Here is a 16,061-nt window from a genome sequence, read left to right as displayed (position 1 = left end):
CTTGTGATGATATTTTTTTGAGACATGGGGAGTACACCTAATACATCCTGACATGAATCAGCGAGGAGATGATCCGATCTTCACAACAACAGTAGGTTTAAGAACAAAGGTTTGGGAGAGACACCAAAACCTTTAGGACTTCGACTCGATCTCTGAATGATCGCAGAACCATAAACCGTATCCACATAAAACGGTGCAGCCTAACTAGAAATCATAGAGCATGAAGTAGGGGACCTCAGAGAGATCTCTCACAAACCCAAGAAGAACTCGCAAGAACAAAGATGTGTAACACATTCAGCAGCTCGGCTGCAATACCGTATCGGGTTCTCAAATGATCAAAAGTCCTTTTTCTTTATACTAGTAACAAACCTCCTAGTTCGTATGAACCGAAGTCACACGAAGGTGGAAGGCCAACTGGTTGAAGCATTCAAGAGGTGGTCTTCAATTCTCACGCGTCTCCTGGGCTTATGCACAGCCTTTAGTAAAATGGTCATTACTCTCTACTTGGAAGTCCAAATGACGAGCCATTTGTTGGGTTGAAAAGTGGACTTGATAAGCTTTCCAATGAGTACTTATTCACCTCCAAAGGTTGCGGGATTAAGGAGTTATAGCTGCTTCTTTTGATAGTCCGAACTATCAAGGTCAGTCTTGATGGCTTGTTGGTCCGATTGCTGTAGTTCGTACCCACGTAGAAAAGCGTCCTCATCTTTATGTGTATATCTAAGTACAATAAAAGTAGAACAATTAGGTAGTATAATATTCTCATATATATTGAAGTTAATTTCAGCTAGGAGTCTTTTTTTAGTAGTTTTGCATCTGTGCGTAATTGACCCTTCGCACACTTGCTTATGTGTAACTTAAGTAACCGGTAGCATGTCCTCATCAACACCCCAAGAGCAGGCTTGTGCTCTTCAACCAAAACCAACAAACAGAAAGCAAAGATGAAGGCAAAGCATTCCATTAGAGACGAAAACAAAGACGAAGGCCAAGCTTTCCATTAGATACAAGAGTTTGGCTGCAAGATGAATTGTAATAAAATCAATGTCTGGGGTTGGTACAATGGCATAAAATAGAGCGGCCAATGGTACATACACGATGATACATATAAACTCAGGCACCTAAACCTACTACAACAAGGCACTACCACAACTGCAACAGTACACAACAATGGCAGAACAGAAATGAAAAACTCATGCTACACATTCTCGCCGGGGCAATAATTTTACAACTTGGCTGGAATGCCTTATTGTGCTTCTGACAACTGATACGAATTTCTGTTAACTATGGCAGATTCGATTTACTACAGTTCCACCTTCAGCTATGGTTCCGGCGCGCTGCAAAGGCGCAAAGGCGAAACCAAGATTTGTTTTCTTCGGCATGTCACAGCAAGCAAGCTCAAAAGCATAAGCTAGACAGTTGGCGCCTCCTCATGGTTGCCCAGCTTTTTCGTTACCATATCATAAACACTATCTACTTTGGTAGGATCAACCTTAAATAAGACATGGGCGTCTTCCTTCTTTAGGACACTACCCTTGAATATCTCCTGCATCAACACCTCCTGCATTCTCAGGTAATGACTGGGTAGCAATCTGTTCTGACAACATAGAAGCTTTTCCTGATAGTAAAAAAAAAGGATGGATCATGCCTTACTGTAACAAACACAAAAGGTAGGAACAAGGACATAATACTAATATGCCCAAATGAGATCACCAATCACCAAACAGGTACTGGGATTTGAAATGCACTTACGCTAGCACTTAATAGCTCTGCCCCAGGAAGACCAACTATATCCCAGTCGTCCCACTGCTTACCACTTGTAAGTCCTGTAGCTTTAGGAGAATCTAAGCCAGCGCCACCTTTCTTTGGATCCAAATTCCCATCAGATTCAATTTTCATAGGTCGATTCATCTTTTGTACCGATTTATTATTTGCAATAAGCTGGCTGCTCTCCTTAGCTTTTCGGGCATTCAGCTCGTATTCCTTTTTCATCTTTTGCTCTATGTGTACCTTTGCTTCAGCTAGTGTGCGGCACCCAGCAGAACGACATTCCTGAGATTCAACAAAATATAAGTAAATAATGACATTTCTATTTGCCCACCAGGACCTTATGAGAAGAGACACAGGCCAGTACATTTCCTTCATATGCGCAGCCTAGTACCAAAGAAAATGTATGCAAGACTGTACTATACAAGTACTCAAGCGGAACGTCCAAGACGAGATATCTCACAATTAATGTCAACGACTCTAAAATGCCATCAGGTTTCTATCCAAAGACCATGTGAAAATGAAGGATATATAGGTCATATACTCTCTCCGTCCCAAAAAGAACGACGCTATGGGATGCGTGCTGGTCGAACATTCTCAAGTTTGACTAGATTTATTGAAAATATTAGCATTTGTATCACTAAATAAATTTATTAAGAAAATATATTCAACGATTCATCTAATGAATAATGATAATAATTATGCATTATAAATATTAATATTTTTTAATATATATAACTGATCAAAGTTAAAAAATGTTTGACTTCTCGGGAAGTGAGAATGACACTCTTTGTGGGACAGAGGGAGTATATATAAGAATAAAAAGCAAACAGATAATTGGTTGGGCCAATGGCTGGGTGGGTTAACAGGGTGGAGGAGCAACTGGGAATACAAGAGATGGACAAATGAAATTAAGAGTCTGAATGTTGCAGCATGTGCAAATCTATCATCCTCCACCAATCTACAAGAATAACAAATGGTTCAAAAAGTTTAAATTTAATATTTGTATTGTTCCTTTTTCTAATAGAAAATGAACTGCACTGCTACTTTAATATTCTCTTGCTTGAGGCAGTGTTCGGTTCACTGCACGTTTTTGCCACAGGTAACCAACCACCTATATAAGAACGAAAATGAAGACGACAATGAATTTGAAAAGGATTAGTTCTCAGCCACAAGTTCAGTTATATGTAATATATTTGTTCCTTGTAAGTTTTATCTACAATCACTTTCTCAGCTTCATGTAGAACAAAGACATATAAAAGTGTTGATCCATGGAATGACTAGTACTAGCAGATTTTAAACAAAGAACTCCACAGATGTAATCATTCTATAATCAATTCCCTGATAATATTAAAGAGCGGAAGATTCCTTTGCCCTTTGTTGCTCACAATCGTCCGATGGAGATCTGACGGACCTAATTTTCTCCCGATCCGTACGAGTTAAGAGTAGCGTATCCAAGCACAGTGTAGAGTCCGATTCTGAAATGAATTGGAATACAAAGTGTTTCCATAGTCCGTCACTCTCTCCCGTGACCGTACAAGTTAGAGCAAGTCCAATCTCAAAGCAAATTCAAATGCATATCGTGATCATTGATAAATTTCTAACCTCCCATAACCATAGAGTTAGGGCAGCAAACGTCCAGGCGATATACGGAAGGCAAGGTATGGAGTTTGATTCTCAGACAAATTAAAATACATGACATGATCGGTGAATAACTCTCCGAGCCACAAAATGTCCAGGTAACTACGTAACAAGCTGAATGTTCCATTGCAACGCACGGATATGTTTGCTAGTAAGAATGCATTAATATAGTTGATTTAGTAAGAGCAAATGAACAAACATAATACCTGGAGTTCTTGAATTCTCCTCCGAATTTTTCGCTCCTCAATGACACTCCTAATGAGGGCTTCATGTTCCTCCCTGGAAAGAAAACGCATGAAGACCTTATAGCGATGGTAAACTTCCCTGTCTTCATTTGTCAGATCTTTCTCCAAGGGATTAGGGAACAATAAATTTCTTTCCAATATGAACTCCTTTCTCCTTTTTCTTTCATCAAGCCTACAAAGAAAACAGTTGTTTTGTACTATTAAACATTATTTATTATACTAATAAACGAAATCAACATATAAACATGCTTACTTACACTTTAACTCGGAACTAAAGCATTGTTAACATAAAATTCATATTAACAGAAAATAACATAGGATAGAAGAGTAGGATCTATCCACTAAAAATTGCTATGAACAAAAAAAAACGCTTCACTCCTAACAAACCTGGACAGATAAATACGCAGCACACGGAGTTTCAGTTCACGATCGGTTTCCGAATCAGTTTCTTTAAATTCCATCTCAGCAAGCGCTTGTTCGGCATCATTGTCATACTCAGGGTCAAACTCGTGTCTCTTTGCATTGTATCCACTCAGTTCAGTCAACGAAGGGCCTTCATCTGCAGAATATCTGGGCTTCTTCACACCAACACTTCTATCAACATGACCATCTGGCACATGCAAATTAATTATGCCAAGGTTCATCATTTGATTTATGCAGTAATGTGACTTTAAAGTAAACAAAAGGAATATACTGATGGGATAAGTCTCTGTGGTCATTGTGGGGCTGCAGCAGTCCTTGTGGGGCTGGTCTTGCTGCCCAGCATCTTGACTGGACAGCAGCATGGGACTGGACAGCAGCACTGCCCAGCATCTTGACTGGAGACTGGACAGCAGCGCTTGACTGGACAGCATCTTAGCATCTTAGACTAGCATCTTGGCATATGCTTGGCTGGCTAGCAGCCTATAAATATGTAACCCCAACCCCTCAGGTTGGTATGGCATTTGTGTGAGCTTGTGTGAGAAATAGACAAGAAAATTGCCCCAACTCCTAGTGTCATCCTCTCTCGATGAGAGTAAGAATTCTCCTACTACCAAGAGTGAGAATTCAGCGACTAACAAGTGGTATCGGAGCCGTATTATCCTGTAGCCTGAGCATCTCTTGCTCATCTTCTCTCCCAGCCCCAGCTGTTGGCAGCAGCAGCTCCTCCGGCCGCTCCTGTTCACTCCTCTCCCAGCTCGTCTGAAGCAGCCCTCTCCCCACGCAGCAGCCCCCCGGTAGCGCGTCATGTCCGCAGGGCAGTCTCAGCGCTCGGTCGCCTCGAGCACGCGGCGTCGGCAGGAGGCCGAACTTGCCGCGGCAGAGGAACGCGAGCGAGCGGCGACAGAGACCGCTGCGGCGGCGGCAAGGGCGTCGAGGCTGGCAGCGGCGGAGCTGGCAGCAGCCAGAGCGGAGGCGGAAGAAGCGGCGGCGGCGAATGCAGCGCGTGCGGCGGCGGCGGAGGTCGAGGCTCTGCGCGGCAGCATCGGCAGCTCCATTTCCGCTGACGACACTGCCGACACGGACCTCGAGCTGCTAGAGAGGGAGGCAGCGCGAGCGCGGGCGGCGCAGTGGGCAGCCGCGCACGTCCACGAGCGTGGCGGCAGCCCAGACAGGCGCGGACGCGCTGGCGGCGCTCCTGGAGGAGGCGTGCACGGCGGTGGCGCTTCTGGGGCAGCCGCGCACGCCCACGAGCGCGGCGGCAGCCCAAACAGGCGCGGACGCGCCGGTGGCGCTCCTGGAGGAGGCGCGCATGGCAACGGTGGCGGACGGGTCGATGGAGAGCGCGGCCTTCACAGGCAGCGTGGCTCTCTCTCCCCGGATCGGTACCGACGGGTCGATGGAGAGCGCGGCCTTCACAGGCAGCGTGGCTCTCTCTCCCCGGATCGGAACTGTGGTTACCACGGGCTCCAGGCTGTTGTCAGGGACGTCGGTCCCGGCGGTGGGTGGCCTACCCTCACCAAGACCAACTACGTCGAGTGGGCTGCGGTGATGAGGGTAAAGCTCCAGGTGCGGCACATGTGGGAGGCAGTCCGGTATGGCGACGTCGACTACGACCTAGATCGACGGGCGCTGGATGCTCTCATCGCTGCAGTCCCGCCCGAGATGCAGTTCTCGCTTACCAGCAAGCGGACTGCCAAGGAGGCTTGGGACGCCATCGCTGCGGCACGCATCGGCAGCGATCGCGCCCGCAAGTCCACACTGCAGGCACTTCGCAAGGAGTGGGAGAACCTGGCCTTCAAGCCAGGTGAGGACGTTGATGACTTTGCTCTCCGTCTCAACACTCTGTTGCAGAAGATGGTGCAGTTCGGCGACGACACCTACGGCGAGGAGAGAGCTGTCGAAAAGCTCTTCCGCTGCGTCCCCGAGAAGTACAAGCAGATGGCTCGCTCGATCGAGTCGCTGTTGGATCTCTCCACGATGTCGATCGAGGAGGCGATAGGTCGCCTCAAGGTCGTCAACAGTGATGAGCCACAGTCCCTCTCGGGGCCCATCACCACTGGCGGGAAGCTCCTTCTCACTCGGGAGCAGTGGCTTGCCAGCCAGGGTGACCGGAGGAAGGGGGAGCCTTCTTCCGCGACAGGCGGCCACAAGCGTGGCAAGCCACGCAGAGACGCCCAGGCCGGGGCGCGAGGACGTGCCGAGGGTGATGCCCGCGGAGGCACCCAGGGCGGCACCGCCGGCAGGCACAAGCCGGCACGAGACGACGCCTGCCGCAACTGCGGCCAGCTTGGCCATTGGGCCAAGGACTGTCGACAGCCACGACGCGGCCAGGCCCACGTCGCACAGGCGGAGGAGGAGCCGGCTCTATTCATGGCACATGCCAGCATCGAGCTACCTCCAGCGGCACCGGCCGCAGCGGCTCTCCTCCACCTTGACGAGCCAAAAGCACACGCCCTCCTCGGCGACAGCTCCGGCAACGACAAGACTGACGGGTGGTGCCTCGACACCGGCGCCACCCATCACATGACCGGTCGACGAGAGTTCTTCACCGAGCTTGACTCTAGCGTCCGAGGCTCCGTCAAGTTTGGGGATGCCTCCGGCGTGGAGATCAAGGGCGTCGGCTCCATCATCTTCACCGCCGTGTCTGGTGAGCACAGGCTGCTCACCGGAGTCTACTACATCCCCGCGTTGAGGAACTCCATCATCAGCTTGGGACAGCTGGATGAGAACGGTTCGCGTGTGGTGGTTGAGTACGGAGTCATGAGGATTTGGGATCGTCGTCGTCGCCTTCTTGCCAAGGTATCCAGAAGCGCAAATCGACTCTACGTCCTTAACGTGCAGGTGGCACAACCCCTCTGTCTCACTGCTCGTCGGGACGACGAGGCGTGGCAGTGGCACGAGCGTTTCGGGCACCTTCACTTTGAGGCCCTGAAGCGGCTCAGTGCCACGGAGATGGTGCGAGGCCTGCCGTGCCTCGACCATGTGGAGCAGCTCTGCGACGTCTGCGTGTTGACGAAGCAGAGGCGACTCCCCTTTCCCCAGCGGGCGAGCTTTCGAGCCAAGGAGAGGCTCGAGCTTGTGCACGGGGACTTGTGTGGCCCAGTGACACCGGCCACACCGGGAGGACGACGCTACTTCCTGCTGCTCGTCGACGACCTCTCCCGCTACATGTGGGTGATGGTCCTCGGCAGCAAGAGAGAGGCTGCGGAGGCGGAGTGCGGCCACAAGCTGCGCGTGCTGCGCACCGACAACGGCGGCGAATTCACGGCGGCTGAATTCGCGTCGTACTGCGCTGACGAGGGCATTCAGCGCCACTACTCCGCGCCGTACAGCCCGCAGCAGAACGGCGTCGTCGAGCGGCGCAACCAGACGGTTGTGGGGATGGCTCGGGCCCTCCTCAAGCAGAGGGGGATGCCGACTATCTTCTGGGGAGAGGCGGTGGTGACGGCCGTCTACATCCTCAACCGCTCGCCTACCAAGGCGCTCGACGGCAGGACGCCGTACGAGGCTTGGCATGGGCGCAAGCCGGCGGTCTCCCACTTGCGGGTTTTCGGCTGCCTCGCATTCGCCAAGGAGCTTGGCCACATCAGCAAGCTCGACGACAGGAGCACTCCGGGAGTGTTCATCGGCTACGCGAAGGGCTCGAAGGCTTACCGCATCCTCGACCAGAAGACACAGCGTGTGCGCACGGCGCGCGACGTTGTGTTCGACGAAGGGCGAGGATTGGCGTGGGACAAGGCGGTGGACGACGGCTCGGCTCCGACGTACGACGACTTCACTGTTGAGTACGTCCACTTCGAGGGAGCTGGGGGAGTAGGCAGCTCTTCTTCGGCGAGCGTGTCTACCCCAGTCTCCGAGCCTCCACCGACCCCGGCACCTGCTACTCCGACAGCACCACGCTCTCCAGCCAGGACCTCGGCTGCGATGAGCTCTTCGCCGGCTCCACCACAGCCGGCAACGCCACGCACTCCAGCACCGACAGGCACCACTCCGGGCACGTCTACTCCACCACCAGCTCGTGTCGAGCACGGCCCGGTTGAGCTCGCTACTCCGCTCTCTCACGACGAGGAGCGCGTCAACGCGTACCACGACGGCGAGCCGTTGCGGTACCGTACGGTGGAGAACCTTCTCGGCGACCAGCCGGTGCCGGGACCGGTGCCTCACGACCTGGAGGCGCAGTTGCACCTTGCGTGTGACGACGGCGAGCCTCGGTCGTTTGCAGAGGCCGAGAGACACGCGGCATGGCGCGCCGCGATGCAGTTGGAGATGGATGCGGTTGAGAAGAACCGCACCTGGGAGCTTGCTGACCTTCCTCGTGGTCACCGCGCGATCACCCTTAAGTGGGTGTACAAGTTGAAGAGGGATGAAGCCGGCGCCATCGTCAAGCACAAGGCTCGCTTGGTGGCACGAGGTTTCGTGCAACAGGAGGGGGTCGACTTCGACGACGCCTTTGCTCCCGTGGCACGGATGGAGTCCGTGCGACTCCTCCTTGCGCTAGCTGCCCAGGAGGGCTGGCGTGTTCATCACATGGATGTCAAGTCGGCGTTCCTTAACGGCGACTTGAAGGAGGAGGTCTACGTGCACCAGCCACCGGGATTTGCGATCCCCGACAAGGAGGGCAAGGTGCTCCGCCTGCGCAAGGCCCTCTATGGCTTGCGGCAGGCACCGAGGGCGTGGAATGCCAAGCTGGATTCCACGCTAAAGGGGATGGGCTTCAAGCAAAGCCCGCACGAGGCGGCCATCTACCGACGGGGCAATGGAGGTAATGCCCTGCTGGTGGGTGTCTACGTCGACGACTTGGTGATCACCGGCACCAAGGATGCGGAGGTGGCGGCATTCAAGGAAGAGATGAAGGCCACCTTCCAGATGAGTGACCTGGGGCCTCTCTCCTTCTACCTGGGAATCGAGGTGCACCAGGATGACTCCGGGATCACGCTTCGACAGACCGCCTACGCCAAGCGCGTCGTTGAGCTAGCTGGGCTCACCGACTGCAACCTAGCTCTCACTCCGATGGAGGAGAGGCTGAAGCTGAGCCGCGACAGCACGACGGAGGAGGTGGACGCTACGCAGTACCTGCGTCTTGTGGGGAGCCTTCGCTACCTCGCCCACACACGGCCGGACTTGGCATTCTCCGTCGGCTACGTTAGTCGGTTCATGCAGCGACCGACGACGGAGCACCAGCAGGCTATGAAGAGGATCATCCGCTACGTTGCGGGGACTCTCGACCATGGCCTCTACTACCCGAGGTGCCCTGGGGCGGCACACTTCATTGGGTACAGCGACAGCGACCACGCCGGCGACATCGACACCAGCAAGAGCACGAGCGGGATCCTCTTCTTCCTCGGCAAGTGCCTCGTTAGCTGGCAGTCGGTCAAGCAGCATGTGGTGGCCCTGTCCAGCTGCGAGGCCGAGTACATAGCGACCTCCACCGCTTCGACTCAGGCGCTCTGGCTCGCTCGGCTGCTTGGTGATCTCCTCGGCAGAGACACTCGAGCGGTGGAGCTCAGGGTGGACAGCAAGTCCGCTCTGGCCCTGGCAAAGAACCCCGTGTTCCACGAACGCAGCAAGCACATCCAGGTGAGGTATCACTTCATCCGAGGCTGTTTGGAGGAAGGGAGCATCAAGGCGAGCTACATCAACACCAAGGACCAGCTTGCGGACCTGCTCACCAAGCCCCTTGGGAGGATCAAGTTCCTTGAGCTCTGCTCCAGGACCGGGATGGTTCAACTTTCCCACAAAACGACGCGCAAGACTTAGGGGGAGAATGATGGGATAAGTCTCTGTGGTCATTGTGGGGCTGCAGCAGTCCTTGTGGGGCTGGTCTTGCTGCCCAGCATCTTGACTGGACAGCAGCATGGGACTGGACAGCAGCACTGCCCAGCATCTTGACTGGAGACTGGACAGCAGCGCTTGACTGGACAGCATCTTAGCATCTTAGACTAGCATCTTGCCATATGCTTGGCTGGCTAACAGCCTATAAATATGTAACCCCAACCCCTCAGGTTGGTATGGCATTTGTGTGAGCTTGTGTGAGAAATAGACAAGAAAATTGCCCCAACTCCTAGTGTCATCCTCTCTCGATGAGAGTAAGAATTCTCCTACTACCAAGAGTGAGAATTCAGCGACTAACATATACATAGGGTCTGATTGGTTGCCTGCACAACCCCTTCTCCAGGCTCCCATAATGTAAAATGGACTTGATTGGTTGCCTGCACAACCCATAATGCAGCATAGCACTATCCTCAAAGCAGTGCTCAGCTGCATCCCATTATTCACCCAACTTCGGGTGTATCCACTCTGCAGAATTGGGACGCACCCGCTCTGCAGGGGCCTTGCACGCGCTCTGCATTCAATCTGCACCTGCTCTGCAGGGGTACTGCTCCCGCACCCGCACCTTGCACGCGCTCCCGATAGGATTACCCCCCACACGGCTCTCTCCCCTGCCGCCCGCACTCCCTCCCCATCGGTGGCTAGGGTTTCAACTCCTCAGCCACGCGCTCCTCAGCTCCTCTGTCGCGAGCTCGCTGTCCTTGTTGGCTGATCTGCAGCGCCCCTCTCCTCTCCTCCCTCCTGAGCCCACCCCCTCGTGGCGTCGCCATGGATGTCCCGCCTGGTAACCATGGGTGGGTTCCCGCATCCGTGACTCCGTGCGTGAGCACGCGTGCGCACAAGAACACAGACGCGGTGGCGACGAGCCGGCCGGCTGCCCGTAAGGCCGCAACACAGCAAGATGCTAGCAACACGAATTCAGGTGACTTGGCGTTTGGCTATCGAGCAGGGCAATGCCGCCATGGAAGATGGAACATGCTCAGCTTTCCTTGTCGTGGCAGAGCACTAGCTTGAGGGAGAGAGAAGAGCTCGAGATGCCGGACTCGAACCACGAGCTGAGGGTGTTCGGCGAAATGCCATTGCCAATTTTGTGTTTCGTCTATAAAACAACCAAAAAGATGCACAGGCAATGCAGCATAATAATACAACGCAACCAAACAGAGGCACAACTAATACATCAGGGTAGTGCAGCCCAACCAAACAACACTAGATTGCATTCACCGATGCAAGCGTAGGCTATGCTGCATAACCCTTAATGCAGTGCAACTCTTATGCGAGTAACCAATCAGACCCATATTGCTCCATTTCATACCATGCCATAATGAGAGACTCACCATTTCATTTCTTATGCATTTCCAATAGAAAGAACTCTAATTACAGAAAAAGACATAGCACTACCAATACTTTTTAGCATTCCATTCTTAAGAATGTGACATTCTTGATAAAGCATATCTCTTAATAAGTTAAAAAAAATAAGAAAACATTCTAAGAATTTGCCAGAGCCTGGTTGCTGAGTGAACATATAATGATATAAAAACTTGAAAATAACAGTGATGCTTTCATCAATGATTATACCTTCGACTTTTGATACATTAGCACCATCTTTAATCTGTCCCACATTTGAAGCTTTTTTATTTGCACCTGCAGCAAGTCAACAAGAATTAGGACAATATGAATACATGACAGCATCTCTTGACATAGACCAAAGATGCACTGTTTCAGAATTGGGTTGGTCTAGCTAATTATTTCATTCCCAATACATACCAACAGCTATGTGTGAAGGTGATCGACCTGCTGGACCTTCTCCAAGTGCATCTTCCACCCTATGCAAGATAAGTAGCTGGTAAAAAGCCTCTTTCAATCTTAGGGGCATATGCATAGGTATTCAGATAAATAATGGCATACTTGACCCTGGAGGGAGAAAATGGAGATTCAGCCTTAGGAGTCAGTTCTCCAGGTAACAGCGAAGTCCCTATATGTAAGAACAAAGAAGAAAGATGAGATATCAGAACCCAATATAGTAACTGAATAGTACAGGGCAGCAGTAGAAACTAGAAAGTACCGCATTCCCACAATTGGAGTCATAACCAAGCTACTGACAAAAAAAAAACTTATAGCAGCAGTATGAATTTTTTTATCTGACTACAAGGTCATGCGTCTGCGCAGATCCTCGTGTTCATCTCTGCGCAATGTGGATGTAGAGTTGTAGACCACAACCAACTCGAATTTGGGTGCCTATTTCTTCTTATTTAGAACACAAAGTGATAGTCGCTCAGGCCCCCGCGTCGCTCTCCCCTAGGGGCGACTCGGGCGGTGCCCACCCCCGCTCTCGTCGGGCCCCACCCGTGCGCCTGCGCGGTCTAGCCACCGCCGGAGCTCGACGCCGGAGGCTCGGCGGAGGGCAAGGACAGTGGCGGCTGGGCTTCTCCTTCCTCTCTCTCCCGCGAGGCTCTCGGCGTGCTCTTCGGTTGGTGCTGGTTTCCGGCGCGTTTCTTCACGAGGGGCCTTGGCCAGCGGCTTCTCCGGCACCGGGGCGGGCGAATCCTCCCTCCCCCGCCCGGATCAGCTCTCCCCTGCCCGGATCTGCTCTCCCACGGGGCTCCTCGGCGTGCTCTTCAGGGGGGCTCTTGTGCCGGCGCAGGTCAGTGGTGGTGCTCTCCGGCGCCTCCACCGGCGTCGGGGGCGGCGCCCCGATTCGCGGCGCCCTTTGGGCCTGGTGGGGCCGGGAACAGATCTGGCAGTGGCGGTCGGCCTGGCCTTCTTAGTCGGGGCCGGCGCTCCTCTGCTGGATCCGGCGTGCTGATGGTGGAAGTTCGTAACAGGGGCTGCTAGAGGCGATGCGCGGCAGGGTTTGATGCTGGGATTGCTTGGCAAGGGTCGGGACGGTGGTGGGCTGGGCGACTGTGCGCTTCTTTTGATCCCGGCCCTCTTCTCCCCGCCACCTGCCTTCCCCCTGCTTGAGCTGGTTCCTAGGGTCAGGCACTCAGGCTACCTCTGTGGGACTCCGGCGGCAGCGGGTGTAGAGGAGGCATCAAGTCGGGGCGAAAGCGTGGACAACGGCGTCTGCGGACGTCGTGCCCTCCTTGGAGGCGTCTTTTAGTACCTCTCCTTCTACCGCGTTGGATTTTGCAGGTGAAAACTTTCCCTCGTCGGGCTAGCTTGTCGACGCAATTGGCATCGTTTCCTTCTTGAAGGCTTTGCTAGGCGATCCAACTTCCGCTGTGGACCTCTTGCCGTCTGTCATGGCACTTCCCATATGGTGATGGTGCTCGATGCTCCTAGGGGTGATGGTGCTCGGTCCTCCAAGTTGTCTTAGTTGGGTTTTTTCCTTCTTCGGCCAAGTTGTTAGTTGGGTAGATTTCAACCAAGCTGCAAGTGGTGGTGTGAGTTGTGATAGTTGTTCCAAAGTTGTACGGGATGAGTAGGGCACTCTCCTCAGTTGTATGGTTTTTCTGGCTCAGTTTCCATTCAAAAAACTGGGCTGGCACTTGCCTTTTTTCTTTCTTCATCTAATAGAAATCGCAGCAAAGCTTTTGCCGTCCTTTCTAAAAAAAAATTCTTCTTATTTACAATGAAACCTAGTTCCTTCAAGTTTAATCAAGTTTTATGCTTGTCCATACAGACAATGATGCTGCAACTACAGTTGAAGGGGCTGCGAGTAAGGAGCACACTGATATCTGTGCATGCTATTGTTCCCATTAAACCCAAACCCAAAGAATAAGGATTGTTTGTGGATATGAGATCAACACAAGATGTTTTTTCTCCATAAAAAATACATCCACTCGAAAGTAACATGCTGCCACTAGTTGGATAGATACTCCACTAACAAACACTCTATATGACTATGAGGATAAGACCAAATACACTAAAGAATCTAGTTAGTTATGAGATCTTCACAAATTCCATTCTGGCACCATCCATCCCCCCCCCCCCCCCCCCCCCCCAACACACACACAAAAAAAAGTTCCAAAGTAGAAGTCAAGTGCTTTTGCAAAGCCACCACAATGGCATACACAGACTCAAAACTTGAAGATGTGAAGATTTCAGACAGTAAATGACCAAACACATGTTAAATTGACACCAAAGGCCAAATATCTACATACAATTCTACCTAAAACACTAAGACCTGTTTGGATCAGCTAGAGCTAATAGAAATCTGCTAAAAAAAGCTCTAGCTGATCCAAACAACCTAGCTAATAGTGCAGATTGAACTATCCAACCACCCAACTAATAAAAAGCTTTTGGTTGTCTCTACCCACCTAATGCCGCTAACTATTAGCTGGGAATATCCAAACAGGGCCTGAATCACATGACCTATGACCACTAACACATACTAAAATACGTTAGCATGCATGAACAAAAACCAAGAACTGGACAGTAAGCAAAATCTCCCAAGTCTTCAAATGATCAACAAAATGTATCAACTGTTTCCATCACCTAAAAACCAAACACTCATGACTCACCTTTTTTACTCTCACCCTGCACTTTAGCCATAGCTAGAAGCTCCTTCCTGTTCTTGCCATTAACATGAGACATATCCTACAACCATGAGGTAGTATTGAATTAAGAAGTGCCAACTCATTTATTGCATTTATAAACAGGTACAGAAAATAGTTACCGGGAGGGGATAACAAGGTGAGTTCATGTATGCTGTAGTGTAATGATCAATACACTGTAACTTAGACTTGGTACCAACATGCTCTGCCACTTCAAGCCAGTTTCCCAGACCATACATTTCAATTCCCTTAGATCATGACAGGTAAACAATTAAACACAATGCCCAGGAAGTAAATATACCAAACAAACACAATGTTACCTCAAGGAGGAGAATTTCTTCATCTGCATTCCAATCCGGGCAAATAAGTGGGAAAGACAGGTTGTCCTGTTGCAAAATGTCATTCAAGTATTAATGTACTTTGGCTAAGCAATGATCAAAGAATAAGACACTTTCGGTAAGCAATGTTAGAAAGCTGAGTTTACTTGGGTTAAGGAATAATAAGCACCAGTGCACTTTAGCAGAGCATGGACAAAAGGCTAAGTATTTGTGTAGATTATTAAGAAATTAATCCTTGGGTGCTACATTTTCTCTGTTTTATTTCATTTTAACTTATAGGGATCAGACTAACTTTTGATTTTAAATGGTCTCAGCACTAAGTTCACCAGCTCAAAATGTTCCAATAAGCAATCAACCACTACAGATGCAGCTAGTGTGTGTCCTCATAACTAAGCGGTTATGAATTACAACTGACTCGGGACCCTAGGAGACCAAACAATAATACAACAACTGGAAAATAGTGGAGTGCTACTGAAAACATCAAGTCAAGCAAAGACAACAATTATCTAGTGCACTAACCATGACTCTGTAAGGATGGTTGCTGCGGTGTGGGGTAACTTCAGCGCCAACAGAGAAGCACTCCACGCAGAGGTCGAAGTCAGGGCACTTGGAGCACTTGATCCGTATCTTACCGGAGATGTCCTTGTTGCAGTAGTTGCAGTGGTACAGCGCCTTCTTGCCCCCTCCCTCTCCAGCTCCCCCGATGGCGGCTGAAATGGAGTCGGGCGCATCCCCGCCCGAGGAGACCCTCCTCCGCTTCGACCTGCAACCAGCAACCAGCGCCGTCAGCTCACCGCTCCGAGCGTGCGGGGTAGCAGAACGAAATGGCAGAGCGGGGAGGGGGGAACATGCGCGAACCTGTGTCCGGTGTCGTCGTCGCCGGAATTCGGCACCCCTCGCGACCGCCCCATCGTGCGCCCAAACCCTAGCGCAAACCCTCGAAACCCTAACCCTAGCGAACGCGCGGTTCGCTAAATCGCCGCTGCTATTCGCATCGAGCAGACTTGGGCCCGGATTGGGAGGTATGATCGCAACGGCGGAGGGCAGATTGGGATTGGGGATTTTTCGGAGATCTGGGTCCGGGTTTCGATTGGGGTTGAGGTGTCGTGGAGAAGACGACCATCGAGAGAGAGAGAGAGAGAGAGAGGAGGAGGAGGAGGAGGAGGAGGTGGCGGAGGTCAGAGGTGGACTCGGGTCCACTCGTCCACGTTGGCAGTAGACTCGAGCTGTATTTGGTGGTTTCAGATCCAGGCGGCCCATCGTTTCATCCGACGGCCCTAATGTTTTCGTAGCGGCGTACCTCTTCCAGCTAAGAGAAGAGTTCA

The 16,061-nt window shown here is 51.5% G+C and overlaps 1 protein-coding gene across 1 annotated transcript; it reads right to left on the bottom strand.

The window, feature by feature from the left end:
* Positions 1-975: 975 nt before the first annotated feature.
* Positions 976-15,912, bottom strand: LOC136518187 (transcriptional adapter ADA2). Its single transcript, XM_066511850.1, has 12 exons — positions 15,595-15,912; positions 15,256-15,499; positions 14,719-14,784; positions 14,521-14,646; positions 14,366-14,441; positions 11,808-11,874; positions 11,667-11,725; positions 11,478-11,543; positions 4,038-4,260; positions 3,612-3,822; positions 1,750-2,049; positions 976-1,615 (listed from the first exon to the last, which is right to left on the bottom strand). The coding sequence occupies exons 1-12, from the start codon at positions 15,645-15,647 to the stop codon at positions 1,409-1,411; spliced, it is 1,698 nt and encodes a 565-aa protein (XP_066367947.1). The 5' UTR covers positions 15,648-15,912; the 3' UTR covers positions 976-1,408.
* Positions 15,913-16,061: the final 149 nt, after the last annotated feature.

The sequence above is a fragment of the Miscanthus floridulus genome, chromosome 2 (genome assembly GCF_019320115.1).
Source record: "Miscanthus floridulus cultivar M001 chromosome 2, ASM1932011v1, whole genome shotgun sequence".
Classification (NCBI taxonomy): Eukaryota; Viridiplantae; Streptophyta; class Magnoliopsida; order Poales; family Poaceae; genus Miscanthus; species Miscanthus floridulus.
Note: the sequence above shows the minus strand (reverse complement) of the source record. Positions and strands in the feature narration are given on the sequence as shown.